Source organism: Peromyscus eremicus, chromosome 4 (genome assembly GCF_949786415.1).
Source record: "Peromyscus eremicus chromosome 4, PerEre_H2_v1, whole genome shotgun sequence".
Taxonomy (NCBI): Eukaryota; Metazoa; Chordata; class Mammalia; order Rodentia; family Cricetidae; genus Peromyscus; species Peromyscus eremicus.
Genome location: NC_081419.1, coordinates 140,508,741 through 140,536,323, shown reverse-complemented (window position 1 = coordinate 140,536,323; position 27,583 = coordinate 140,508,741). Strand labels below are relative to the sequence as shown.

Sequence of the window (27,583 nt, the reverse complement as noted above, 5' to 3'; positions counted from 1 at the left end):
TCTATAATGGGACCTGATGCCTTCTTCTGTCATACAGATGTATAGGAAGACAGAGCACTCGTATACGTACATAAATAAATCTTAAGAAAAAAAAGAAGAAAGAGAAAGGAAAAAAAGAGGCCCCTGGAGAGGATCACTATCTGTATATGGGCTTAGGGACACTGTCTGGACAGTCACACAAGAATCTTAACATGAATTACTCTAGTAAGACCATGTGGCTCCAATACTGTCCAGTAGACTCATCTGTGCTGCTTACATTTCAAACCATCTCAATGTATTTTTTAAAGAAGTTTTTAATATTAGCTCCTAGCTGCTGGGCAGTGGTGGCATACACCTTTAATCCCAGCATTCAGGAGGCAGAGCCAGGCGGGTCTCTGTGAGTTCGAGGCCAGCCTGGTCTACAGAGCGAGATCCAGGACAGGCTCCAAAGCTACACAGAGAAACCCTGTCTGGGGGAGGGGGGGATTATTGAGCCATGCCGGTCGGTGGTGGCACAGGCCTTTAATCCTAGTATTTGGGAGGCAGAGGCAGATGGATCTCTGAGTTTGAGGACAGCCTGGTCTACAAAGTGAATTCCAGGACAGCCAGGGCTACACACAGAAACTCTGTTAAGGGGGGAGAGGGGGGATGACAACAAAAAAGTTGAGCCAGTACTGTGGAATGAGGAGGAGCAAGAGTTCAAGGCCAGCATGGGCCACATGAGATGGAGCCTCAAAACAACAACAAATGGATTTTTAAAAATATTCTTTATGAGCCAGTGTATACCTACTGTAGTTCAGCTACTTGGGAGACTGAGACGGGAAAAGCACTTGGGCTCAGGAATTGAAGACTAGCCTGGGTAGCATAGATACTGTCTCTACATAAATCAATAGTTGGTCTAATTAATTGATTAGTCCTCTTACAAGATCTACATTTTGAGACTGGCATCCTGTGATGACAGGGAGGCAGAGTCTGGTCCAGCTAAGGCAGGAAGCTGAGGTGGCGGCCGTTATCTGTACAGCCCCCATCTAGTAAGTCAGTGAAGTGTGCGGCACACGAACAGGAGTCAGCAACCCAAGACTGCTGTGAGGAGAGGCCGTGGGAAGGGGAAGGCCTGGTCTGGAGTCAGTTTGGAGACAAACCAGGGCTTCCTGGAGCGTGAGTGGCCCTGAGTGTCCTGTGCGTTGTCTAACTGAAATATGGCACTTGTGTCTTCTGTCTCCATTATCAGAGTTAAAAGTGAAAGAAATCCACATCAGAATTTTCATCTAGGCTGGGCGTGGAATTAATTTAGGTAGGTTGTATGCATGGCTGGCATGCATGGAACTAGCACCAGATAACCAAGAGGTAGTGGTTCCAATCTGTAATCCTAGCTCTTGAAGGGTAGAGGCAGAAGGACCAGGAATTGAAGGTCATCTTCTGCTACATAGTTCCTGGACTACCCTGGGCTACATGAGGCCTGTCTCAAAAAAAAAAAAAAAAAATCACATACAAGGGGGCTGGAGAGATGGCTCAGAGGTTAAGAGCACTGGCTGTTCTTCAGAGGACCTAAGTTCAATTCCCAGCAACCACATGGTGGCTCACAACCATCTAGAATGAGATCTAGTGCCCTCTTCTGGCACACAGACATACATGCAGGCAGAACACTGTATACATAATAAATAAATAAATAAACCTTAAAAAAAACCCACAAGTTTTTGTTTTTCTTTTTTTTCATCTAGCTTTTATGCATTATAAAAGTCTCTTTTTGTCTTCCAGTTCATTCTCCTGAAAGAAGGAGGAATAATTCTTTTTTTTATAAGACAGTCTCACTGTGTAGTACAGGCTGACATTGAATTCACAGCAATCCTCCTGCCTTTACCTTTCAAGTATTGGGATTATAGGTCTGTGCCAACACATCTGGCTAATGAGAATATTTTTAAGCAGATAGTGGACTGTTATTTGAAATTCTGTGTCTGTCTTTTCTCCATGTAAGCAATTTTTTTTTTTTTTTTTTTTTTTGGTTTTTCGAAACAGGGTTTCTCTGTGTAGCTTTGGCGCCTTTTCTGGGACTCACTCTGTATCCCAGACTGGCCTCGAACTCACAGAGATCCTCCTGCCTCTGCCTCCTGAGTGCTGGGATTAAAGGCGTGTACCACCACCGCCTGGCAGATGAATATGTTTAATAAAGATTTGAAATACACAGGTGTTTACCTTTTAAGTTAATTAATAAAAATATTAAACTGAAAAAAATCTACATTTTGTAACTTGTCTTTTCCTTATTTTCTAGGCAAAACTTACGTGGGTCTAAAAATTGTTCAAGCCCTTCTGACCAACGAGTCTGTTTGGCAAATTAGTGCTCAGAAGTTCCCCATCTTGGTCGTATGTTATACTAATCATGCTTTGGACCAGTTTCTAGAAGGTAATAAATGTCTCCTGGCAAAATTGTTTTCTACTGGGGCTGGAGATATAGCCCAGAGGTACATCACAAGGCCCTGGCCTCCATCCTCAGCACCACATGTGCACAGATAGGCAGGCTCACACACACAAAATGTCAACAACTTCAGTGGCTTTCTTGTCTTTGTCCACAGTCCTTACTTATCCTGGCGTGCAAGGCTTTCTTTCCCACTCTGTGCCCTGAGCTCTCTGTCTGTCTTTCTGCTTCCCAACCCTAGGAGCACCAGTCACCTTCAGTCCTTGAGTTCTTCTCCCTTGGCTATCCCCTTCTGCCCTCCCCACCTCAGCTTGAGTACATCTAGCCCAGCTTGTACCAACTCATTCTTCAAGCCTTGCATGTCTCAAGTACACTTGTCCCATTGCCCCCAAGTTATATCCCCTTTCTCTGTTTTCTTTTTCTTTTTTTTTTTTTTTAATTTTGACTTTTTGAAGATTAGTTTTATTTATGTGTTTGGGTGTTTGCCTGCATGTATGTCTGTGTACCACATGAATGCCTAATGCTGTCAGAGACTAAAAGAGATATCCAGTACCCTGAAACTAGAGTTATAGGTGGTTGTGAGCTACTGTGTTGGTGCTGAAAATCAAAGCCAGGTCCTGAGCAACTAATGATCCTAACTGATGAGCCATCTGTACAGCCCCAGTAATTTTTATTTATTTATTTATTTTTGTCTATGCTATGGGCTATCAACATTAAAGGCTGGAAAGATTCTTACTGTATTTACACAACATATTAATCACTCAAAAAATACTCATTATGGGCTGGAGAAATGGCAGAGTGGTTAAGAGTACCTGGTGTTCTTCTAGAGGACCTGAGTTCAGTTCCCAGCACCCACATTGAACACCTTTCAGTCTACCTGTGACACCAGCTCCAGGAAATTAGACACCCTCTTCTCTCCTCCATGGGCCCCTGGCAACACAGTCATATATACAAATAAAATAAAGATAAAATAAATCTTCTTAGTGCTATTTACCACAATGAATAAATAAGTATGCACTCTTCCTTTTGTGGAAACACTGCTCTGTATTTCTCTGTGTTTTTTCCACCTACATAAGCCCCTGGAGACTGCCCAGCAGTCAGCCCAGGTCCTCTGTGTATTTACAACAGCAGGTCCTTCAGTGTTAGAGCTATGGATGTTGGAGTAAGTGGGTTAATGAGCCAGGATGTAAGACAGGAAAGCCAATCTAAACCTGAGTCTCCATCATATAAGCAGCCATCCTATGGGTGGATGGGCCCCATGTCTTGGCTTTTTGCTTCTGCTGGGATGTGCTAGGAGCTGCAGAGATGGGCTTTTACTTATCCAGACTGTAACCACACAGGGACATTGCCACCCACTGTCTCTAGTTCTTACACAGACCAGCCACCAGTTCAGTGCCTTGCTGTCCGCTTGTCCTCTACAGCATTAAGTGTTGAGCCAAGAGCTCTCTCTCTCTTTGTCCTAAGTCCACCGCCTTACTCTGTTGTTGTTTGTTTGTTCAAGCCTTGGCCTTGCTCTTAAGCACTGCACTTTTCTGCTTGGCAGCCTACATTTTATTTGTAGCCTTCTCACACAAAATGGGGTAAACGTCCTATAAGCACAACTTTGTTCCCTAAGGGACCAATTGCGATAAGATCCTTGACACACATTACTCTCATCTGAGCAAAGTCAGCCTCGCTCTTCTCAGCCCTGCAATACCGCATGTTGCTTCACAGGCATTTACAGATGTCAGAAGCCCAGCATTGTGCGAGTGGGTGGAAGGAGCAACAGTGAGATCCTGAAGCAGTTCACCCTGAGGGAGCTGAGGAACAAGCGGGAATTCCGCCGCACCCTCCCCATGCACCTGCGAAGGGCCTACATGAGTGTAAGTCCCAGCACTGGAATAGCTGAGGGCCTCAAGCTACCCGCCTGACCTAGCAGCCACCGTCTGGCAGACTTCTCAACCCTCTGAAGGACCAGCTTCCTTCTAGCATTTCATTCTGCGGGTCTTTTGTTGCTCAAGTCAGAGGGTGGAAAAGCTCCTCTCTTACCCCACCAGGCCTTCAGTCTGCTTCCCCCAAACCACCCACCCACTACAGCCTACTGTGAAGTGTCTTTGTTTTTCTTTTTCTTTTTCTTTTCTTTTTTTTTTTTTTTTTGGTTTTTCGAGACAGGGTTTCTCTGCGTAGCTTTGCGCCTTTCCTAGAACTCACTCTGTAGCCCAGGCTGGCCTCGAACTCACAGAGATCCACCTGCCTCTGCCTCCCGAGTGCTGGGATTAAAGGCGTGCGCTACCACTGCCTGGCTGTGTCTTTGTTTTTCAAGACAGGCTTTCTCCATGTACTCCTGGCTGTCCTGGAACTCACTCTGTAGACCAGGCTGGACTCAAATGCAGAGATACACCTGCCTCTGCCTCTAGAATGCTGGGATTAAAGGCATATGCTGTCATTCTCAGCTTGAGAAGAGTCTTTTTATCTGAGCAGGGTGCCCAATCAAAATCATAACTGGGTACAGTGGCACAGACCTTTATTCCCAGCTATTAGGGAAACTGAGGCAAGAAGGATTGATTAAATCAGAAGTTTGTGACCAGCCTGGGCAATGTAGCAAAAACCTGTCTGTTAAACAAGTGCAGAAAAATATCCCAGGTCTTGTTATCAAGGAGGCTTGAAGTCTGAGCCAGAGCGCCTCAGGCCTGTTTTCCACTGTGTCCTCTGCTTGCCTTGCTTACTGCCTGGTCAGCCATTGAACAGCCATTAGTCTGTGGGTTTCAAGACCACACGATGTACTTGAGAAACTGGTTTGTTGACTGGTGTTTATTTATTACTCGTTCCTGCCTTTCCTTTCTTTCTTTCTCTCTGGGGCGAGGCTAGCTTTGGTGGAGAATGTCTCTTCACCGCCTCTGTCTGTCTGTCTTGGCAGATTGTGACAGAGATGAAAGAGTCAGAGCAAGAAGTTCAGGAAGGGGCCAAGACCCTGGAGTGCACGATGCGTGGCGTCCTTCGGGAACAGCACCTGGAGAAGTACATCTCCCCGCATCACTGGGACAGCCTCGTGAACGGACCTGCGCAGGTAGGGCTGCCAGGAGGATGCTCAGCACATGGAGGCACTCCCCCAGAAGCCATGGCCCAGAGCCTTATCTGTCTGTAGGTCTGATGCTGCTGGTGAAGAGTTTCTTGTGATGTGAAGCAGTTGAGGGTCCTGGTCAGGAGCCAGGCTCTGTAGTCCACCTGCTGGGTTTGAACCTGGATAGGCTTTGCTTTAGACACATTACTTGATTTTATATACTACAAAAAGAGAGTAACATTAAATTGGAATTTGGGAGTTTACTTAGTAGAAGAGTACTTAACTAACAAGAGAGCAAGGCCCCACAATTGGTCCCCAGCACATGGGCAGACAGACAGACAGACACACACACACATTGAAAACAGTAGCATTAAATTGAGCACTATGAAACTGCTAGCACTTGTAAATTTGACTTAGAAAAACGTGGTAGTTTTAGTAGATACAGTGGCATATGCCTAGCTCCCAGCAGCAGAGTCAGGATCACTGCAGGCCCCAGGCCAGCCTAGAGTAACATAGTGAGTTCTAAGGATGCACCTTAAAATGCTGTCTCCAAAAAACAACAAAAATGGAAATTTTTTACTGATCAACTTTATTGTTAGAGGATTACTATTTGGACAAACAAGTTAATATATGTAATCCTCAGAACTCAAGTGTTTGTGGAGTTTCCGTTTGAGACTGTTTTGTTTGTTTGAAATAGGGTCTCAATCTGTAGACCAGGCTGATCTCAAACTCACAGAGATCCAACTACCTCTGTGTCTCAAGTTCTGTCATTAAAGACATGCTTTGTTATTGTTTAGTTTAATTTTATGTGTGTGGATGTTTTGCCTGCATGTATGTCTATGCAACATTTTTGTGCCTGGTGCCCACAGACGTAAGAAGAAGGCACTGTCCCCTAGAACTGGAGTTAGAAACAGTTGTGAGCACCACGTGGATGTTGGCAGTTGAACTCAGGCCCCCTGGAAAATCTATCAGTGCTCTTAACTGCTGAGCTGTCTCTAGAGCCCATTTGCTTGTTTTTTGAGACAGTCTCATATATCCCAGGTTGTGTTATTCATTAAGCGGTGCTGTTGACCATTCGAGAAAAGTGATGATGTACAATAAAACCCACTATAGGAGTTTATTAAGGGAAGGGAATAGAAGGGGTGTGCATAGGCCTATGGAATGATCGTGCAGGAAGAGAGGGGAGGAGTAGGTGGAACCCACATTCATAGGTCCACCCCACACACATGCGCATATGGGCTTACATAGCTATACCATGTGTGCACATAGATTACTTGATCACACTGCAAGCAAATTACATGATCACACAGCGCACAGATTATGTAGGACTTAATTTGACTAAGCATCTTGCCTGGCTATTGGACAGCACACTCTCACTCATGTAGCTAGGGGAGTGGCTAGGATTTCTAACAGGTTGGCCTTGCATTTATTATGTAATCCACACCCATGAGGACCTGGAGCTCCTAATCCTCCTGCCCTCACCTCCCAGAGGCTGGAATTATAGGCTTATGACATCGTGCCCAGTTATGGAAGAAAATCATAACCAGAAGTGTAGCAGGAATCTTAGAGAGTCTTATTAATAAAATCAAATGCAGGGCTAGTTATTGGGGTGAAATGCTGGATGGTCAGAGAGACAGAACAAGCCACAGCTAACCTCACCTGGCCAACTTCTCAGCTGGTCTTGTTTCCTCAGACTGGAAGCCTCTGTGTCCTCATATCTGAATGAGCTCTCAGCTGAACTGTGCTGCTAGAAGCCTGAAAGCTTAACCAGCTAAGTGCTTCTAGTTTCTGGTCCTCACGCCTTATATACCTTTCTGCTTTCTACCACCACTCCCTGGGATTAAAGGCTCGCTTTCTGTGATTAAAGGCATGTGTCACCATGCGTGGCCGTTTCCAATGTGGCCTTGAACTCACAGAGATCCAGAGGGATTTCTACCTCTGGAGTGCTAGGATTAAAGGTGTGAGTGCCACCATTTTCTAGCCTTTGTATCTAGTGGCTGTTCTGTCTCTGACCCCAGATAAGTTTATTAGGGTGCACAGTATTTTGGGGAACACAATACCACCACATTTCCCCTTTTTTGTCTAAAATTTAAAAAAGCTTATAGCTGGGCGGTGGTGGCGCACGCCTTTAATCCCAGCACTCGGGAGGCAGAGCCAGGCGGATCTCTGTGAGTTCGAGGGCAGCCTGGGCTACCAAGTGAGTCCCAGGAAAGGCGCAAAGCTACACAGAGAAACCCTGTCTCGAAAAACCAAAAAAAATAAATAAATAAAAAAGCTTATAACTAATACAAGAAAAATTATGTCCAATAAGTATATACAATATACACAGTTAAAATTACATTAACGATGTCTAGTCCATTAACATTTGACAGATTCAGACAAAAAACTCCATTAATATAAAACAATGTCTAGTCCAGTAACATTTGACAAATGCAGACAAAAAATTTTCATTACTTATTTAAAACTTTTTTAAAAGTATTTTTTCTTTTCATAATAGATTCAGTAATCTACCTTTTGTCATTTTTATATCTTCCTCTTTTTCTTTTTAGTGTAGATTCAGTGATCTACCCATTTATCCTATTATTCTTTATCTTTTTTTCTCAGAATAGATTCAGTGATCTATCTCATATCTATATTCTTTTTTCTTTTTTCTTTCTTTTTTAAACAAAACCTCTGAATCTAATCTCCATGTTCAGCTTTTTTCCTGACCATTAACAATTAACAACTTGTAACCAACCATCATAAACAATGACAATATCTATAACTCATTAAACAACCAAAAACCTCCCATCCTACCTCTTGGGAATGTGGGCGTCGTTTTCTTAAAATTACTTCCTGCTGGGTATGGGCGAAGGTATCATTATCCTGAAAAGAAAAATTTTAGGTTAATTGTCAAATTCTAGGAAAGGTAACTATATCTTTCGTTATCCAGTCTGTATATAATGCCAAAGTTCAGGGTTTATCTCAAGTCCTTATTCAAGTAGTCTTTGAGACTGGATCATCTCAGCTAGCTTTCTCAATATTGCTCTGAGCACTTTGTAGTTCAAAGCTCATCTGTAGATGATGTTTGTCAGCTTAGTGATATTATTATTGTCCACGTGGAATTGTTGTTGTTGTGGGGCCCCATCTTCTTCCTGGAGACTTCAGTTGATGTTAGGCCTGGCCGTGATTTCCTGCAGAAAACTGGTAAGAGACTCGAACACCAAGACATATATATGCAGCTAACTGAAGCCTTTTTTCTAGAGATAGTTAGTACTCTATATGACCATTCATATCTTAACAAAGTTTAAAATGTATATATATATATATATATTAATCTTGTAAATTTTGATGTAAAATTCATACTTTAAGAAAAGTTTAAAGAATCAGAATAGAATCAAAGAGTTGAGATTAGTAATAGAATAGTCCCTTAATTAATTTGGTTTTTTTCCTGTCCCATAGCAGAAGATGGCTCTTTTCTTCTGGCATGATACAGGGAGTTTGTATTTTCCTTTTAACAACATGCTTGAGTTTAAAGAACGAGAGAGCCATTCTCCAACTCCAAAGTCAGCTTTAAATTTTAATTGAACTGGGACTACAAGAAGACCAATAGTGTTAAATTTCTTTAGAGAAGAGCAGAAACAAACATTTAGGAAGACTTATAAAATTTTTTATAGATGATATGCCAATAGGCCATTTTAGTCTGTTTCCTGGGATAGATGATTTGTCCTTTTTCTTCAGTTGTCTCATTTATCCAGTGTTCTTCAGATTCCTTAGCCTTCATTCTCCTAAAAGACAAAAACAAAAACCTTTCCCCAAGACTAATTTTGGGGAGGTTCCTTTTTGGCAAGTTATCTGATTAAATGAAAAGGCATGTGTTATTGGTATAAGTTAGTTTAAAATGGATGGTCATGCTGGTTGATGAACTATCACCTCCTCTAATTAAGAGGTCTCTCTTGTTCAAATCGAATCTTTATCAATTTTGATGGTATCTACAGCTTATCTTCTCCCATAGAAACAAAAGCAAAACCTCGTCCCCAATGTAACACATATCCTGGTTTCCATTCTGAGGTCAGCACATCCTTAAAGTATATAGGCTGATTTAATTCTGTAGTTTTTTCTATTTTCCAATGTCTCTCTGCAGCTGTTGTTCCTTTCTCATTGGCATTGAGAAAATTCAAAGTTAATAGAACATTATGCAGTCTATTTCTGGGGGATTTTGTTACCCCTTTCTGTTTATTTAGCATATCCTTTAGAGTTCTGTTTGATCTTTCTATAACTGCTTGACCTGTAGGATTATGTGGTATACCTGTAATATGCTTTATATTGTAATAAGCAAAAAACTGTTTCATTTTAACAGAGACATATGATGGAGCATTGTCAGTTTTGATTTGGGCAGGTATACCCATGATGGCCATAACTTCTAGCAAATGAGTGATTACAGAATCAGCCTTTTCAGAACTCAAAGCAGTTGCCCATTGAAATCCTGAATAAGTATCGATGGTATGGTGTACATATTTCAATTTTCCAAATTCTGCAAAGTGAAACACGTTCATCTGCCAGATTTCATTCCTCTGAGTACCCTTTGGGTTACATCCTGCTGGTAATGGCGTTTGATTGTAGAAGGAACAAGTAGGACATTTCTTTACTATTTCTTTGGCTTGTTGCCAGGTTATGGAAAAATCCTTTTTTAAACCTTTACTGTTGACATGATGTTTTTTATGAAGTTCTGAGGCCTCCAGCACATTTCCTATCAATAATTTATCAATCTCATCATTGCCTTGTGCTAGAGGGCCTGGCAGACCAGTATGGGATCGGATGTGAGTTATATATATATAAAGGATGACTCCTTTTCCTGATTGTATCTTGTAATTGAATAAATAGAGAAGTTAATTCTGAAGCATCAGGGATAAATTCTGCAGTCTCAATATGTAATACCACTCTTTCAGCATACTGAGAGTCAGTTACTATGTTGAGAGGTTCTGAAAAATCCATTAATACCAACAGAATAGCATACAATTCTGATTTTTGAACTGAATTATAAGGGCTTTGAACCACTTTACTTAAATTTTCTGATTTGTAACCTGCCTTTCCTTGTTTGTTGGCATCTGTATAAAATGTACGAACTCCAGATATGGGTTTTTCCCCGTACAATTCGAGGCAAGATCCAATCAGCTCTCTTTATAAGATCAATTCTATCACTTTTGGGATATTTGCTGTTAATTTCTCCCAAAAAATTACTGCAAGCTCTTTGCCAAGGTTCACTTTCTGTCCATAATTTTTCAATATCCTCCTTAGTTAAAGGTACAACAATTTCTGCTGGGTCTATTCCTGCTAATTGACGAAGTCTCAATTTTCCTTTCCAAATCAAGTCAGAGATTTTTTTCCACATAAGTTTTTAATTTTTTATTCAGTTTATTTGGTAAAAATATCCATTCCAATATAATATCTTCTTTCTGCATTAATATTCCTGTAGGAGAATGCCTAGAAGGTAAAAATAACCAAAATGCAATCTAGCTTTGGATCAATACGATCCATGTGCCCTTCATGTACTTTCTTTTCTACCAAGGCCAATTCTTTCTCAGCTTCCGGTGATAATTCTCTTGGACTATTTAAGTCCTTGTCACCTTGTAAGGTTTTGAACAAATTATTCAGTTCATCATTTTTTACCCCAACAATAGTTTGTAGATGAGAAATGTCTCCAAATAATCTTTGAAAATCATTAAGTGTCTGTAGCCGATCTCTCCTAATTTGCACCTTTTGGGGTCTAATTTTTTGTAGCTCTATTTTATATCCTAAATAATTAAGAGAATCTCCTCTTTGTATCTTTTCAGGGGCAATTTGTAATCCCCAGCAAGGCAAAATTTTCTTTACTTTTTCAAACATTCTTTCTAAAGTATCTGCATTTGAGTCAGCTAGTAAAATATCATCCATATAATGATAAATTATAGATTTAGGAAATTTTTTATGTATCACTTCCAATGGCTGTTGTACAAAATATTGTCACAGAGTTGGGCTATTCAACATTTCCTGTGGGAGGACCCTCCATTGAAATCTTTTAACCGGTTGAGAATTATTATAAGTAGGCACTGTGAAAGCAAATCTTTCTCTGTCTTTTTCTTGTAAGGGTATTGAAAAGAAACAGTCTTTTAAATCAATAACTATGAGAGGCCATCCTTTTGGTAACAGAGTAGGCAAAGGAATTCCAGATTGTAGAGAGCCCATCGGCTGAATTACTTTGTTAATTGCTCTAAGGTCTGTTACCATTCTCCCATTTACCAGATTTCTTTTTAATAACAAATACAGGAGAATTCCAAGGGCTGGTTGATTCTTCAATATGCTAAGCATTTAACTGTTCTTCTACCAGCTCTTCTAAAGCCTGAGTTTCTCTGTTGTTCAAGGCCAATCCTGAACAGGCTTGTCTGTTAACCATTTTAAAGGTAGAGCTGTTGGTGTCTTTGGGAGATCATCAGTTGTTGTGCCCTGTTCTTGTGTAATATGGATGACTGGTGACCACTCATTAGAATAATATCTTCTAATATTTCTCTCAGAAACATGTGCTAGTTTATGATTTGTTTCTGAGACTGGAGGGATGTTAATCTGAGTATTCCATTGTTGCAACAGGTCTCGACCCCATAGGTTCATAGCTATGTTAGCCACATATGGTTTTAATTTTCCTCTCTGTCCTTCTGGACCTATACATTCGAGCCACCTTGCACTCTCTTTCACTTGAGATAATATTCCAGTTCCTAACAGTTGAACGTTTACCTCCTGAAGAGGCCAAGTTGGATGCCAAAATTCTGGTGCAATTGGTAACGTCCGCACCTGTGTCTACCAGACCAGACAACAAAACACCATTTATTTTTATTGTTACTTTTGGTCTTTGTTCATTTATAGAAGTTTGCCAAAAAATTTTCTTTATGTTTTTTCCTGAATTTTCTATTCTCTCTGTTTCGTCATCCCAACCAGCATGATTTATTCCAATAGGCATTTGGTTATTTAATTGCTCTGAGTAGGGGTTTCCTCTACAACTGCAGGAAAGGTTTGAACTGGATTTACTGTGGGGGCCTGCCTGAGGCCCCTCTGGGAGTTTCCCAAAGACCGAGGCAAAGGATTACCTTGCCTGTCCCTTGTTGATCTACATTCGTTGGTCCAGTGTTTTCCCTTACCACACCTTCTGCATACTCCAGAAGGAAGGGGCATTCTGTTGCCATTGTTCCTTGAAGTCTCACAGACTTGGTAGTTGACAAGAGAGGGGCATATACTGAATGTGGGGTTTGTGCCAATGTGATCCCAAGTGAGCCAGTGTGTAATTACACTGCCAGGAGTTCTGAAGACTGTCTCAGCAAGGTGGCTGGCCTTGTCTCACTGGGCTTGATGGGAAACAGAAGGACCGAGAGGCCTGTGGCCACCTGCATGGTACAGCTCAGCTCTAGCTGCCCACTGCCATTTGGTACAAAGGTTTGTTGCCAAGGTTCTCTTGACTTGTCAGGACAGGCTAGATATTTGGATTTTAACATTTTGTGTAAATGGTATTAAATGATCCAGGTTTGTAGCCTCCACATTTCATTTTATTATTTTTTTTCTTTTAAGACAAGGACACAGGTAGCCCATGTTGGTCTCAAACTCACTATATAGCTGAGGCTGGCCTTTATGCCTCTGATCCCTCTGCCTCAATCTCCCAATCACAGATATGTATCAGCAACCTAGAAGCCTCTGTACCTTAAGATTCGGGTTTAGATTTTCTATGCTTGGATTAGAACCCAGGACTTCATACAAACCAAGCAAGAACCTGCTCTTGAGATTTGCCCTCAGGAATTTTTTTTTTTTTTCCTGAGATGGGGTTTCTCTATGTATTTCTGGCTGTCGTGGAACTCACTCTGTAGACCAGGCTGGCCTCTAACTCGGAGATCTGCCTCTGCATCCCAAGTGCTAGGGATTAAAGGTGTGTACCACCACTGCCCGGCAGGAAAGAATTTTAAATCTTTGAGGAGACACTGTCTTCATACTGGTTGTCACAGAATTCTCATGACTGACAATTCTTCCTTCACAGGATGCTGACTGGGTCTGTGTCCAGCCCTTGAAGCATTCCATGATGCTTGAATGGCTGGGACTTGGTGTGGGTTCTCTCACTCAGAGCACTCCTCCAGCAGGACCTGAGAGCACAGGTAAGATATGACCCAGCACACCTTCAGCTGGTAACAGAAACTTCACAGGGGTCCAGAAAAGATGCTGCTAACGGTGCAAATAATCTGAGGGAAAAGAATCTAAGTATACGGAGCTCTTTCATCCATCCACTTTATTCCTCTGCCACCCCAAATTCCGCCAGTCCTCTAGAGAACCGGTCTACAGCCTCACCCACAGTAACTCTTTCACAGTACAATTCGAGACTTTCAAGGTCCCCCCTGAGCTGCCATGGTCAGCTTCATTTGCAACCCAAAAGGGGGGTGAATAGAGGAGGTGGGGTCAGATAAGGGCTGGAATAAATCAGAAAGGGAATTTATATGCTCAAAATATTTTCTTATAAGTGGTTAGGTGAAATGTTACAAGTCTGTCATAAACGTGCTCAAACTACAATCTTACAGGTGGTTAGGTAAAAACGTCTATAAGTCACTAAAATAAAACTGCCTCTATTTTCCTATGCCGCTGTTTTCTGACAGAGTAGGGGAGGAGTCAATTTGTAATCATAGCTTGAAGTACCTGGTATGAAGAAAACCCTTTTGTTCTAAAATATTGCTCTAGAGATGTGAAAGGAGGGGAGATATGAGCTTGATTTGTACAAGGAGCAAAGCTATGCACCTAGGAGACAGGTGCTTGGCCTAGGAGACCAGCAATGTCTTCATAAGGGTGTTTACCTTAATTCAGGGGATTCAGGCACCTAGTGGGTGGTCTGACCAGCTATTCTATGTGTCAGCTTGTCTTTGGATGCTTTATTTGGAGCTGGCTCTATCTTTGGATGCTAGCTAAAGGGGATATTTGCAGAAGGCAGATATCCAATTCAAATTCTACAAAGGGAGCAGGACACCAGGAGGCCGCAAGTCTTGTCTATGTGACCTTATCCAAGTACTTTAAATATATATGCCCAAGGAATGATCCATCCACACTGTTATAAGTTCTTGGGGAAATTATGAGAGCACACAAATTCATAGCAGGAAACAACTGATATATTAAAAGCCGAATAACACCAAATACTCCCTGAGATTTGGCCTTTTTCTCTGAAGAATTCCTTGATTCTTCCAGGAATAGCTTTATCATATATGGCTGAATCTCTATTTCATCTTCCTGCAGCTTGTAGCAAGCTAGAGTGCAGTGAAAGCCAGAACCACATGACTCACATGCAGTGCCCATACTTAACAAATCTGAGCCAGTCAGCAAAAGAGTTCACAGGAAAGCCATACACTGAACAGGCGCACTACAAATTAAAGAATACTGTTGTTCAGAATGAACATGGAAGTGCTTGTCAGAAACCGGGGAGTTAAAGCAGGAGCTGTAGCTCAGTCGATTGCTTGCCTAGCGTGCAAAAGCTGTAGGCTCCATCCTCAGCACCTCTGACACTGGACATGGTGGCACATGCCTGTAATCCCAGGACTCAGGAGGCAGAGGCAGGAGGATCAGAAGTTCAAGGTCATCCTCAACTATAGAACAACTTCAAGCCAGGCATAGTGACACACGCCTTTAATCCCAGCTCTAGGTAGGCAAAAGCAGACAGATCCTTGTGAGTTCAAAGCTAGCCTGGTCTATATAGTGAGTTCTAGGATAGGCAGGGCTGTTGAGAAATGCTTTTTCAAAAAACCCAACTGTATAACAACTTCAAAGCTAGCTTGGTCTGTGTGAGAACTTTTCTCAACATACACACACACACATACACACACACACACACACACACACACACACACACACACACACAGATAATAATAAAAGTCAATTTAAAAAACCAGAGGACTTAACATATGGTTATGCACAATTATGATCCCAGCCCTCAGGAATTAGAGGCCAACCTAGGCTGTATAGCAAGACCATCTCAAAGAAGAAACAAAAACTGCAGAGTGAGAGGCTGGAGAGGGCTCAGCACTTAAGATCATTGGTTGCTTTTACAGAGGGTTCACTTTATCTAGCCCTGGAGGATTGAACAGCAACAGCAGACACACTTGTGGTATACAGACATACATGCAAGCAAAAAATCCATATACATTAAAAATAAATGATTTTCACACTTATATTTTATTTGTACTTATCCTCATTTGTATATATGATAGAGTAAAACCTTTCTTAAAAGGCATTTTTGGCTGGGCCTGGTGGTGCACACCTTTAATTCCAGCACTAAGGAGGCAGAGGCAGGTGGATCTCTAGCAGCTCGAGGCCAGCCTGGTTTTCATAGCAAGTTCCAGGACTACACAATGAAACTCTGTCTCCAAAAAGAAGAAAAAAAAAAGCCTTTTATATTATTTTTAAACAATCATAAAGTGTAACAAACATACAAAAACTGTTAAGTCTCTGTTCCTGGCATTCCTCTCACTTCCCTTCCCAGGACTGCTTATTGCCATGAAACTGTCTTGTGTGTGAGCTCTTATAGGTGCCCCTGTCCCACCTGCTTCCTTTCTTAGCCCAGGCAGAAGGGGAAGAGGAGGAGGAAGGGGAAGAGGAAGGTTCCCTGATCGAGATTGCAGAGGAAGCCGACCTGATTCAAGCAGACCGAGTGATTGAAGAGGAAGAGGTGGTGAGACCCCGACGAAGAAAGAAGGAAGAGAATGTGGCGGACCAGGAGTTGGCTAAACTGCTTTTGGCCATGAGACTAGACCACTATGGGTCTGGAACCACGTCTGGACAGGAGCAAGACACAGAAGAGTGGGAGGTAAACTTCCTTCCTTCCTTCCCTAAGGCCCAGAATGGGAAGAGGAGTCAGGTTTACCAAGAAGACTTAGGTCAGGTCCTGCCGAGACAGGCACTGGAGGGTTGGACCACTACTGTTACTACTGTTACTTCACTTCATCCTCACAGTGGGCGGGTGGGCGGGCAGATGGACCATCTTACACCTAACATGAGGGTAGGAAAGCTGTGGTCAGTCAGAGGGGCCCACAAGAACTAAGAACTTAGACAAGAAGCAGGTGCCAGGTGCCTCTCGGAAGTCTTCAGAAGAATGTGGCACATGGCGTCACACCATGGTGTCAGTACTTCATTCTTCCATGTACCTTCTCAGACAACCCACATTGTCTGAGCAGCCAGTGCAGATGCAGAGATGAAAGTAAACCAGGAGAGCAGGCTTCAACCTTCAGTCACCCTGGAATCTGGCACTTACCTTAGAGCAGGAGTGTGTGAGTGTGAGTCATGTGTCAGCTTTCCCCATGGTTAAGCATTTACTATGTGCTACAGCAGGAGACTGGCTACTCCAAATACCAGTTTGAAACCCTTACTGAGAATGAAGGTCTCTGGAGGACAATTGGGATGCAGTAGTTTTCATCTGATGCTCTGTGCCTTACAGAGTTGGGGCGGGGGGGTGCGGTGCAGAGGCCTGAGCCCAGTTCTCGAGACTATGTATTGGTTTTTTTTTCTCTCTTGAATCACTTGGGATGGGGGCTTTAGTGTGGTGACATCTGTTTCACACACCAGTCTTCATCAAATCTTGTAACCTCATTCAGTGACAGAGCCAGAAGGGAGTGCTTTCTCTTAAGATACTGTGAGTGCATCGGACCATTGTAGCTGGCCTATGGCAAGCCCAGTATTAAGCACCTGCTTCTAGGCAACATTCACCAAAAGCCCAATCCCCTCTGCTGTGATTTTAGACACACATCCATTTTAGAAAGAGAAACAGACAGTAGTCAAAGTGAGTTCAGATGGAGTAACAGGGGAAGGGAAGGAGAGGGGATGGCACAAACATACCTGTTAGAAAATGTTGTGATGGTATCTGAGACAGTGTGTGTAAGATGGGCAGTGACAGCCATTGCTGGCCAGTGGAGGTCCTTCTCAGGGTTCCTTACATTGCCAAGTTGGCAGCCAGCACCCTAGGTCACACTGCCTAAGAAGAGAGAAGATAGGTTTGTGGCCCAGGCTGGTTCTAGAGTCTTCGTTCAGCTTCTCATGATGGAGTAACTGTTGAGAGAATTAGACGAAGTTCGCTGGGGGTGGTAACTCCTTTGCTTCTGTGCTGGGGACCTCTGCTCACAGCCTGATATTGATGTCTACAGACCCAGCGTAACCAGAGAAAGAAAATGAAGAGGAAAGTGAAAACTGAGCTTCGCAAACTGAACACCATGACTGAGGCTGAGGCCGATGCCATCGAAGACATCTGGCAGCTGGACCTGAATACTCGCTGGCAGCTTTACAGGTACGGGTACGGTGCCCAAGCCTAGGTGGTCTGTATCATTTCCCACAGAATTTCTTTCTGTTCCTAAAATGGGGAATGGGTCAGGTTGGGCAGGACCTCCTACAGCTCAGGTGAGAAGTAGAGAGCCACTGGGAAGCTTTGACAGCAGAGCTGTGTCTCTGTACCCTCTGCCAGCCTGGACTTCCTTCCTGCCTCCTGATGACTCGCAACATCTTTTATGGGGCATTTTAGATGCTGCTTGTTTTTTTTGTTTTTTTTTTTTTAAATTTTTATTTTGCAATACAATTCAGTTCTACATATCAGCCACAGATTCCCTTGTTCTCCCCCTCCCGCTCCCCTCACCTTCCCCCCAGCCCGCCCCCCATTCCCATCTCCTCCAGGGCAAAGCCTTCCCCACAGACTGAGATCAACCTGGTAGACTCAGTCCAGGTAGGTCCAGTCCCCTCCTCCCAGGCCGAGCCAAGGGACCCTGCATAGGCCCCAGGTTTCAAACAGCCAACTCATGCAATGAGCACAGCTTCTTGGTTTTTGTTTTTGTTTGTTTTGGTTTTTTGAGACAGAGTTTCACTGTGTAGCCCTGGCTGCCTCAGCCTCTGCCTCCCAAGTGCTGATTAAAGGTGTGCCCACCACCGCCCAGCCATTTTAGACTCTTGTTTTCTGTAATTCTGCATCTCTCATTCTCCCTGCCTGGCCTGTTGACTCTGTAGGGTTTTAGGATTCACTTCAGGAACTGGCCCATCATTTGCTCAAACACACTTACAAAAGCAAGGCTTCCTTTCCCTGCTTCTTCCTTCTCCAGGCTATGGCTGCAGATGTACCAAGCTGATACTCGCCGGAGGATCCTCAGCTATGAACGCCAGTACCGCACCTCAGCAGAAAGAATGGCCGAGCTGAGAGTCCAGGAGGACCTGCACATCCTTAAAGATGCCCAGGTTGTGGGCATGACAACCACAGGTAGGAAGCGGGGGATTGACCTGTTCAAGCCAAGTTCACCTTGGTGTCCAGATCCCATCAGATGAAGAAAAATATGGTGAGAGTGTTGCAAACCACCCTTGTCTTGGGAACTCTTGGTGATGTTTTCCTGTTTGTTGCTGCAGAGCTTAAAACTCAAAACAATAACAAACAAGCATAAAGCTCAGGACCATTCAGTACCCTCGGTGCCCCCCCTCCCTCAGTGCCCCCCTCCCTCGGTGCCCCCCCCTCCCTCGGCGCCCACCCTCCCTCGGCGCCCACCCTCTCCCTCAGTGTTCCCCCTCCCTCGGTGCCCCCCCTCCCTCGGCGCCCACCCTCCCTCGGCGCCCACCCTCTCCCTCAGTGTTCCCCCTCCCTCGGTGCCCCCCCTCCCTCGGTGCCCCCCCTCCCTTGGTGCCCACCCTGTCCCTCGGTGCCCCCCCTCCCTCGGTGCCCACCCTCTCCCTCAGTGCCCACCCTCCCTCAGTGCCCCCTCTCCCTCAGTAGCCATTCTAGTCCCAGATGAGCAGGAGGGCTTAGTGGTCTGCCAGCCCAGGAAAGGTGGACAAGAGGTAGCCCTGTGGGTTCTGTGCCCCACCTCAAAGGAGCCTCTCTCATCTTTCCTGATTTGAGGTGCTGCCAAGTACCGCCAGATCCTTCAGCAGGTGGAGCCTCGGATCGTCATTGTAGAAGAGGCTGCTGAGGTTCTTGAGGCCCACACCATTGCCACGCTGAGCAAAGCTTGCCAGCATCTCATTCTGATTGGGGACCACCAGCAGGTAAAGCAAGAATTCCTAGAGGATGGGGTGTGCTCTGGAAGACAGGAGAGAGAAGATCCTGGCCTCTCTGTTTAACAGTCCTCAAGCTGATTGGTGACTTCCTGTGCTTATTCTCTTCCTTGAATCCCCTGTTATTTTCCTCTCCAATGCCACTACTGGAGATTGCACCCAGGGCCACACATGCTAGGCAGGCCTTCTACCCTGGGAGCCATACAGACTAGGTTGGCCTCAAACTTGTAATCCTCCTGCCTCAGACTGCTGGGATTATAGAACTGTACACCTTGCTTAGTTCAAGTTTACCATGCCTTTAAAATTTTTTATGTAAACAGTGTTTTCAAGTATGTGGTGGATGCTTTGTGTCTGCCTGCGTGTGTGTCAGTGCACCACACACCTACAGTGTCTGTGGAGGCCAGAAGAGGGCACCGGACTTCAGTTACAGTCAGTTGTGAGCTGCTGCATGGGTGCTAGGAAGTGAATTTGGATCCTCTGTAAGAGCAGCCAGTGTTCTAACCATAGAGCCACCTCTCCAGCCCTCACCATGGACAATTGCATAGAAAGTTCTTTAGTCTTTTACTTCCATTTTTGCTACCTGCTGGCCTGTCTCCTGAAAAAGAACCAAAGTGAATTTAAAAAAACCCAAGAAGTAAATTAGCCAGGCATGGCCAGCTTGTGCTACATACTGACACACCTGCCTCAGAAGAACCAAAACCTCAAAATCCCAGGCAATGAGAGCATGGCACTCTTAAAGCCCTCAGGGGCTTCCCACTGCTCTTGATGTCAAAAATCAAGCTTCTTTGGTTTTGAGATGGTCTCATGTAGCCCAGGCTAGCCTTGAATTTGATTGGTAGCTGAGGATGGCTTTATTCTCCTGACCCTTGCCTCCAACTTCCAAGTATGGGATTTTAGGGATATGCATGCTGACCTAGAAGCTGCTGCAAAGCAAGACCATCTCAGAAACAAGAGTGGGCTGGCTGTGGCTCACCCCATTCTCTCAGGGCTCCCATCCACTGTCCTTCCTGTCCCCTTTCATGGCTTTCTTTTCAAATGAATGAATGACTGGCGACTCAGATGTCACTGTTCAGAGGCCTAAAGAATTCCCACCCCTGGGCTCTCCATTACATCATCTTGGGGTCTTCACAGTCCTCTCCTGTTAATCCTTAACCTGTCAGCACCGCCTTTCAACAGCACGTGCTTGAAACGCACACTGCGGGGTGATAAGTGTGTTGCAGCAGATAACTCCCAGCCATGTTTCTCTCCCCAGCTGCGCCCCAGTGCTAACGTGTATGATCTGGCCAAGAACTTCAACCTTGAGGTGTCCCTGTTTGAGCGGCTGGTAAAAGTGAACATCCCCTTCGTCCGTCTGAATCACCAGGTGAGCTATGGGGTTTGTGTTGCTACAGACAGCTAGAAGGTTCCTGGGTGTGTGCCACCTGCCAGCAGTTAAGAGCTGGCTTACCTGAAGTAGCCCATCAGAAGTACTGTTTCAACCCCTGCAAGGTCCCCTGCTTTGCGGGACCTAGCCGCTTGTATCATCCTTCCTCCCAGTTGCTCTTCAGTGGCTGCTCTGTAGGTTTCCTGCTGGTACTGCACTCCCAGAGAAACGGCCCTTTGTCTTGCTCTTGTTGCTAATGACGTCTGTTGTTTCAGCACCGCATGCGTCCTGAAATTGCCCGTCTTTTGACCCCCCACATTTACCAGGATCTGGAGAATCATCCCTCTGTTCTCAAGTATGAGCAGATTAAGGTCAGTCTGTCCTACCTGGTGTCAGCAGCTTAGGAGGTTTCCTTTCCTTGGGAAGAAATAAAGGCTTTTGAAAGTAGTAGAGGGGCTGGAGAGATGGCTCAGTGCTTCGAGCGTGAACTGAAGCCAGCATGGTGGTGTTCACCTTTAATCCCAGCACTTGGAAGACAGAGGCAGGTGGATCTCTGTGACTTTGAGGTCAGCCTGGTCTACATAATGAGTTCCAGGACAGCAAGAGCTATATAATAAAGAGACTTTGTGTAATTAAAAACAAAACAAAACATGTACCTCTTTTGCAGAGGACTAAAGTTCAGTTCCCAGCACCCACACTGGGGACCTCACAGCCTCTAACTCCAGTTCCAGGGGCTCCAACACTGATCATCTCTGGGCCTCTCTGCATCTTCTGATCTTCACCACACTCAGGTGCACATACCCACATATGGAGACAGACAGACAGACAGACACACACACACACACACACACACACACACACACACACACAAATTAAAAATAAAATTAGAATCTGAGTTGGGCAGTGGTGGTGCATGTTTTTAAAACCAGCACTCAGGAGGCAGAGGTAGGCCTATCTCTTGAGTTTAAGGCCAGCCTGGTCTATAAAGCTAGTTCCAAGACAGTCAGAACTGTTACACAGAGAAACCCTGTCTTGAAAAAAACGAAACTCTCTCTATATATGATATCATATATATATATAATACGATCTAATCTGTAAAGAGAAGGAGAAGCAGAGCTAGTTAAGGACTGCTGAGCCTTAGGAAGGAATAGGACAGAAACGGGATCTTGACCTGTTTAAATCAGTTTTGACACTTGGTAGCTGTCTGAACTTGGGCAAGTGAGGCAAGAGATGCAGGTGTCATGGTGTTCTGTGCAGTAAGAATGGCGACTCCACCCATCTCCAGCTGTGTGGAGGGGCCTGTGCGGCAGTCAGCACATCAGCTGCTTCTGAATATCACAGCTACTGTCTGTTGCCTCGGCCATGGCAGGTGATTAGATACTTGGAAAACTAAAATAGGCCTAATTATTCTCTAGCTCCATGCCTAGATAAAGCACGTGACCAACTTCAGCAGGTTGTAAGGTGGAGGGTACAAAAAGCACAGTCTCTTCCTGAGGGTCAGCGGTCAGTGTCCGTAAGACAAGAAGAAGTGCCAAGAGCTTGGTGTAGCTTAGAGGTACAGCACCAGCTTAGTATGTGTGAGGCTCTGGGTTCAGTCCCAGTGCTGAAGGGAAGGGAAGTGTGCCACAAGGGCGTCTCTGACATGTCCCCTTGCTTTTCAGGGGGTCTCCTCCAACCTTTTCTTTGTGGAGCACAACTTTCCTGAACAGGAGATCCAAGAAGGCAAAAGCCACCAGAACCAGCACGAGGCACACTTTGTGGTGGAGCTGTGCCAGTACTTCCTGTGCCAGGAGTACCTGCCCTCCCAGATCACCATCCTCACCACTTACACAGGGCAGCTCTTCTGCTTGCGCAAACTCATGCCTGTCAAGACATTTGCTGGCATCAAGGTCCATGTGGTGGACAAGTACCAAGGGGAAGAGAATGACATCATCCTCCTCTCTCTAGTGCGGAGCAACCCAGAGGGCAAGGTGGGCTTCCTCCAGATCCCCAACCGCATCTGCGTAGCCTTGTCTCGGGCCAAAAAAGGGATGTACTGCATTGGGAACATGCAGATGCTTGCCAAGGTGCCCTTGTGGAGCAAGATCATTCACACCCTTCGAGAGAACCACCAAATAGGCCCAGCCCTCCGCCTCTGCTGCCAGAACCACCCTGAAACCCACACCCTTGTATCCAAAGCTTCTGACTTCCAGCAAGTGCCAGAAGGAGGCTGCATCCTGCCCTGTGAGTTCCGGTTGGCCTGTGGGCATGTGTGCACACGTGCCTGCCACCCGTATGACTCCTCCCACAAGGAGTTCCAGTGCATGAAGCCATGCCAGAAAGTCATCTGCCCAGATGGGCACCGGTGCCCACTGGTTTGCTTCCAGGAGTGTCAGTCTTGCCAGGTCAAAGTGCCCAAAATCATCCTTCGGTGTGGTCACAAACAGATGGTCCCTTGTTCAATGCCAGAGTCAGATTTTTGCTGCCAGGAGCCTTGCCCCAAAGTACTAAGATGTGGCCACAGATGCAGCTACCTGTGTGGGGAGGATTGCGTGCGGCTGTGTCCAGAAAAGGTCACTGTAAAACTGAGGTGCGGGCACAGTCAACAGGTGAAGTGTGGCCATGTGGAAGATCTGAAACACGGTCTGACCGTCAAGTGCAGCACCAAGTGTGGCACCATCCTAGACTGTGGCCATCCTTGCCCAGGCTCCTGTCACAGTTGCTTTGAAGGGCGCTTCCATGAGCGCTGTCAGCAGCCCTGCAAGCGCCTGCTTATCTGCTCACACAAGTGCCAGGAGCCCTGCATCGGTGAGTGCCCACCCTGCCAGCGTACATGTCAGAACCGCTGTGTCCACAGCCAGTGCAAGAAGAAGTGTGGGGAGCTGTGCAGCCCCTGCGTGGAGCCCTGTGTCTGGCGCTGCCAGCACTACCAGTGCACCAAACTCTGCTCAGAGCCCTGCAACCGGCCCCCGTGCTACGTGCCTTGTACTAAGCTGCTGGCTTGCGGCCACCCTTGCATTGGTCTGTGTGGGGAGCCATGTCCCAAGAAGTGCCGTGTCTGCCAACTGGATGAGGTCACCCAAATCTTTTTTGGCTTTGAAGATGAGCCTGATGCCCGCTTTGTGCAGCTGGAAGACTGCAGTCACATCTTCGAGGTGCAAGCTTTGGACCGCTACATGAATGAGCAGAAAGATGATGAAGTTGCCATCAGGTTGAAGGTCTGCCCCATCTGCCAGGTACCCATCCGAAAAAACCTGAGGTATGGAACCAGCATCAAACAGCGACTGGAAGAGATAGAAATCGTCAAGGAAAAGATCCAGGGCTCTGCAGGGGAGATTGCAGCCAGCCAGGAACAACTTCAGGCGCTGCTAGAGAGCAAGACTCTCTTCCAACAGCTGCGTCCTGAAGAATTCCTGATGCTCACAGAGAAGCTGGCCCAGCAAAACCTATCAGTGAAGGACCTGGGCCTTGTGGAAAATTCCATCACCTTCTACGACCACTTGGTCAACCTGGAAGGATCCCTGGAAAAGGTCCATTACTTAGAACGTCAGAGAGTGAGGACTCGACTCGACCAGGTCCATGAGTGGCTGGCCAGGAAGCGCCTGAGCTTCAGTAGCCAGGAACTGAGCGACCTCCAGAGTGAAATCCAGAGGCTCACCTATCTGGTGACCCTCCTGATGCGCTGCAAGATGGCAGAGGAGAAGGTGAGAGGCAGTATAGCAAAAGAGGTCTCCAGCATCCGGAATATTCTTGAAAAGACATGTAAGTTCACGCAGGAAGATGAGCAGCTGGTGCAGAAAAAGATGGATGCCCTGAAAACCACCCTTCCCTGCTCTGGCCTGGGCATCTCAGAGGAAGAACGGGTACAGATTGTCACGGCCTTGGGTGTTCCTCGTGGCCATTGGTTCAAGTGCCCCAACGGCCACATCTATGTGATCACTGAGTGTGGGGGAGCCATGCAGAGGGCCACCTGTCCTGAGTGCCAGGAGGTGATTGGTGGTGAGAATCATACTCTGGAGAGGAGCAACCAGCTAGCCCCGGAGATGGATGGAGCCCAGCACCCTGCCTGGTCAGACACAGCCAACAACCTGATGAACTTTGAGGAGATCCGCAGGATGATGTAGAAGATGGCACCCCAAGGCCTTTTGCCCTGCAACCTCAGAGCCAGGGTTGGCTCCCTAGGGAGGAAACAGTTTGTGTCCTTTAGTCTTCACTCTTGTTTAAGGATCCACTTTTAGGGCTTGCCCACGTGATTCTAGATGTACCCCTGCGCTAGAGTAAGCACTTTACCTCCAGCACTGAGCAGAGCCCACACTTCTCACCTCCTCTCCTGTATCAAGTGGGACTCCTGGGAGCATCTGGCCTCCACCCGGGGCTATTAGGGTAACTGGATCCTGGCATGGTCAGCACTTCTGCATGCTCCCAGGGTGCACTGCTTCTCATGGTCAGGCCTTAACTTGCAGACTAACTTCCATTGTAATAACAGCGGCCCAGAACTTTAGGAACCACTTACCCAAGGAGCACAGAATCCTGGCACCCTACTCCTCGGGCTCCCGCCCTCCTGGAGATGGAGGCCTGTGACAGACACTCACCAACTCCTTTTGACCCAGTTACAGTCACCATCCCCAGTGGGGTGGGGGTGGGGCTTCCACGGCAGGCACAGGCTGAGTGACCCCTGCACCCTCCTGAAACCTGCACTCAAAGAGCAGGGGTGGAGGAGGGGGAGGGAGGGGTGTGTCTTGACCTCTGTAGGGGAGGTTCAGTGGTGGTGCCATCTGCACATTCAGTGTCTACAGCACCTCCTGGAAGTCTTCATCCGGGAACCCTCCCTTTCAGCCTTGGCCTGGGCAGGGTTAGCATCCCAGCAGCTTCTGCAGGCCCTGGCCGCCCCAGGCCCATGGCCTGCATCTGCATCTCTGTCCAGTGTTCCTTAGAACAGATTTAGGCATCTCAGGTCCTTTCTAATGTTGGCCAGAAAAGCCCCTTTCTTATGTATGCATTTCCTTTTTTTGTCTTTACTATGCACTTTAGCCTATAAAGCCAATTAATAAAAACACTGATTGAAAAAACCTTTGGGCTCTATCTGTGCTTGTTTTTTTACTGTATTGGTAACTGATGAACCTAGGGCTTCAGTTAGGTTCCACTACCACCCCAGTCTGTCTTCCTAACTTTCAGTAGCAACTTGGGTGGCCAGAGAACTGTGGGTAGGGTACTGTCTATGGTGAGGCATGCATCGTTTTTTGTAGTGGGGATCATTTAGCTGATGAGCCAGATCTGACCCATGGTAAGACATTGGTCAGCCTACAGCAAATATCTCATGAGTTCCCTGAGAGAATCTACATATCCATGCATATTGCTAATAGAGGTCTGCACTTGGCTCTTTAGAACACATTTATATATGGCTTGTGGTTGGCTGCATGTGTGGAGGTCAGAGGAGAGCTGGAAGGAGTTGGCTTTCTACTGTGTGGGTCCCCAGGATGGAGCTCAGGTCACCAGCCTTGCCTTTACTGGCTGAGCCTTCTCACTTGTCCCCTGCACCTGGCACTCAACATGGGGATCTTTCTGCCAAAGGCAGTCTCATCTGAACTACAGCCCAGCACCAGGTTGAGCCTTGATTTTCTAAACAGAACCCTATGTTGGCAAGTGTGAGTGAGCTCAGTGGTTCTGAACAGACTTTTAAGACCAGAGTATGTCTGGCTGGAGAACTGTTCTTTTTTAAACTGAGGGGAGGGAGTCCGAACTCAAAATGGACTTCTTGCATTTGATATGTCATAAGAATGCTTATTAGGCCGGGCGGTGGTGGTGCTCGTGGTGGTGCTCGCCTTTAATCCCAGCACTCGGGAGGCAGAGCTAGATGGATCTCTGTGAGTTCGAGGCCAGCCTGGGCTACCAAGTAAGTTCCAGGAAAGGCGCAAAGCTACACAGAGAAACCCTGTCTCAAAAAACCAAAAGAAAAAAAAAATGCTTATCAGGAAGGGAGCCACATCCAGGCAGGGCAGCATATACCTGTAATCAAGCAATCTAGAGAGTTACAAGTTTGAGGTCTGAATAGTGAAAGACCCCCAGCCTCCCCGCCTAACATAGCTTAGCTCAGCTGTTTTTGAATAAAGCCTGAGAGGTACTGAGGAGTTCAGTTAACGGACATGGGATAAACAGAACATTCATGGTTAGCCACCTGGCCCCAGAGCGAGGAACTAAAAGGTCAGAAAAACACCCTGTACCTTAGACAAGAGCTAGGCGTGGCGAGCTCGGGGAGAAACCACGAGCTGACCTGGGTTTGAACCTGGCCTCATTTGAATCATCCAATCAGAACCTGGCCTCATTTGCATCATCCAATCAAAACCCTGTAACCAGGCTTCTTGCCCGAGCTTCGGCTGCCCGACCCTATAAAAACCCTCTGCTCCAGCCCGTGGGCGCGCCAGTCCCTTGAGCTTCTTGAGAGACTGTGTCGCCCCGGGTACCCGTGTTCCGGAATAAAGCCTCTTGCTGTTTGCATCTGATTCGTGGTTTTGGTGTGTTCCTTGGGCGAGGGTCTCTCCTGAGGGAAGACTGCCATCAGGGGGTTTTTCATTTGGTGCGTTGGCCGGGAATAGAGACCCCCTGCCTCGGGACCACCGACCCACTGTCAGGAGGTAAGTTGGCCGGCCACTATCTGTCTTGTCTCAGTCTGTCTACTTGTCTTCCGTTTTCGTCGGGCGCCCTAATTCAGGTCTGAGTCGGTGGGGGCTGAAGGAGCTGACGAGCTCGGACTTCGCCCACCGAAACCCTG

At 46.0% G+C, this 27,583-nt stretch overlaps 1 protein-coding gene across 1 annotated transcript in view; it reads left to right on the top strand.

Annotated features, from left to right (window-relative positions):
- Window positions 1–25,884, top strand: part of Znfx1 (zinc finger NFX1-type containing 1) — a 39,862-nt gene extending 13,978 nt beyond the window's left edge. Inside the window, exons 4-14 of the mRNA XM_059261939.1 lie at window positions 2,249–2,380; window positions 4,106–4,254; window positions 5,289–5,438; window positions 13,465–13,579; window positions 16,016–16,263; window positions 17,594–17,733; window positions 18,533–18,687; window positions 19,318–19,463; window positions 20,725–20,835; window positions 21,111–21,206; window positions 22,497–25,884. Coding sequence (XP_059117922.1) covers window positions 2,249–2,380; window positions 4,106–4,254; window positions 5,289–5,438; window positions 13,465–13,579; window positions 16,016–16,263; window positions 17,594–17,733; window positions 18,533–18,687; window positions 19,318–19,463; window positions 20,725–20,835; window positions 21,111–21,206; window positions 22,497–24,938 — 3,884 coding nt within the window. The 3' untranslated portion in view covers window positions 24,939–25,884. The remainder of the gene's footprint in view (window positions 1–2,248; window positions 2,381–4,105; window positions 4,255–5,288; window positions 5,439–13,464; window positions 13,580–16,015; window positions 16,264–17,593; window positions 17,734–18,532; window positions 18,688–19,317; window positions 19,464–20,724; window positions 20,836–21,110; window positions 21,207–22,496) is intronic.
- The last annotated feature ends 1,699 nt before the right edge of the window (window positions 25,885–27,583 follow it).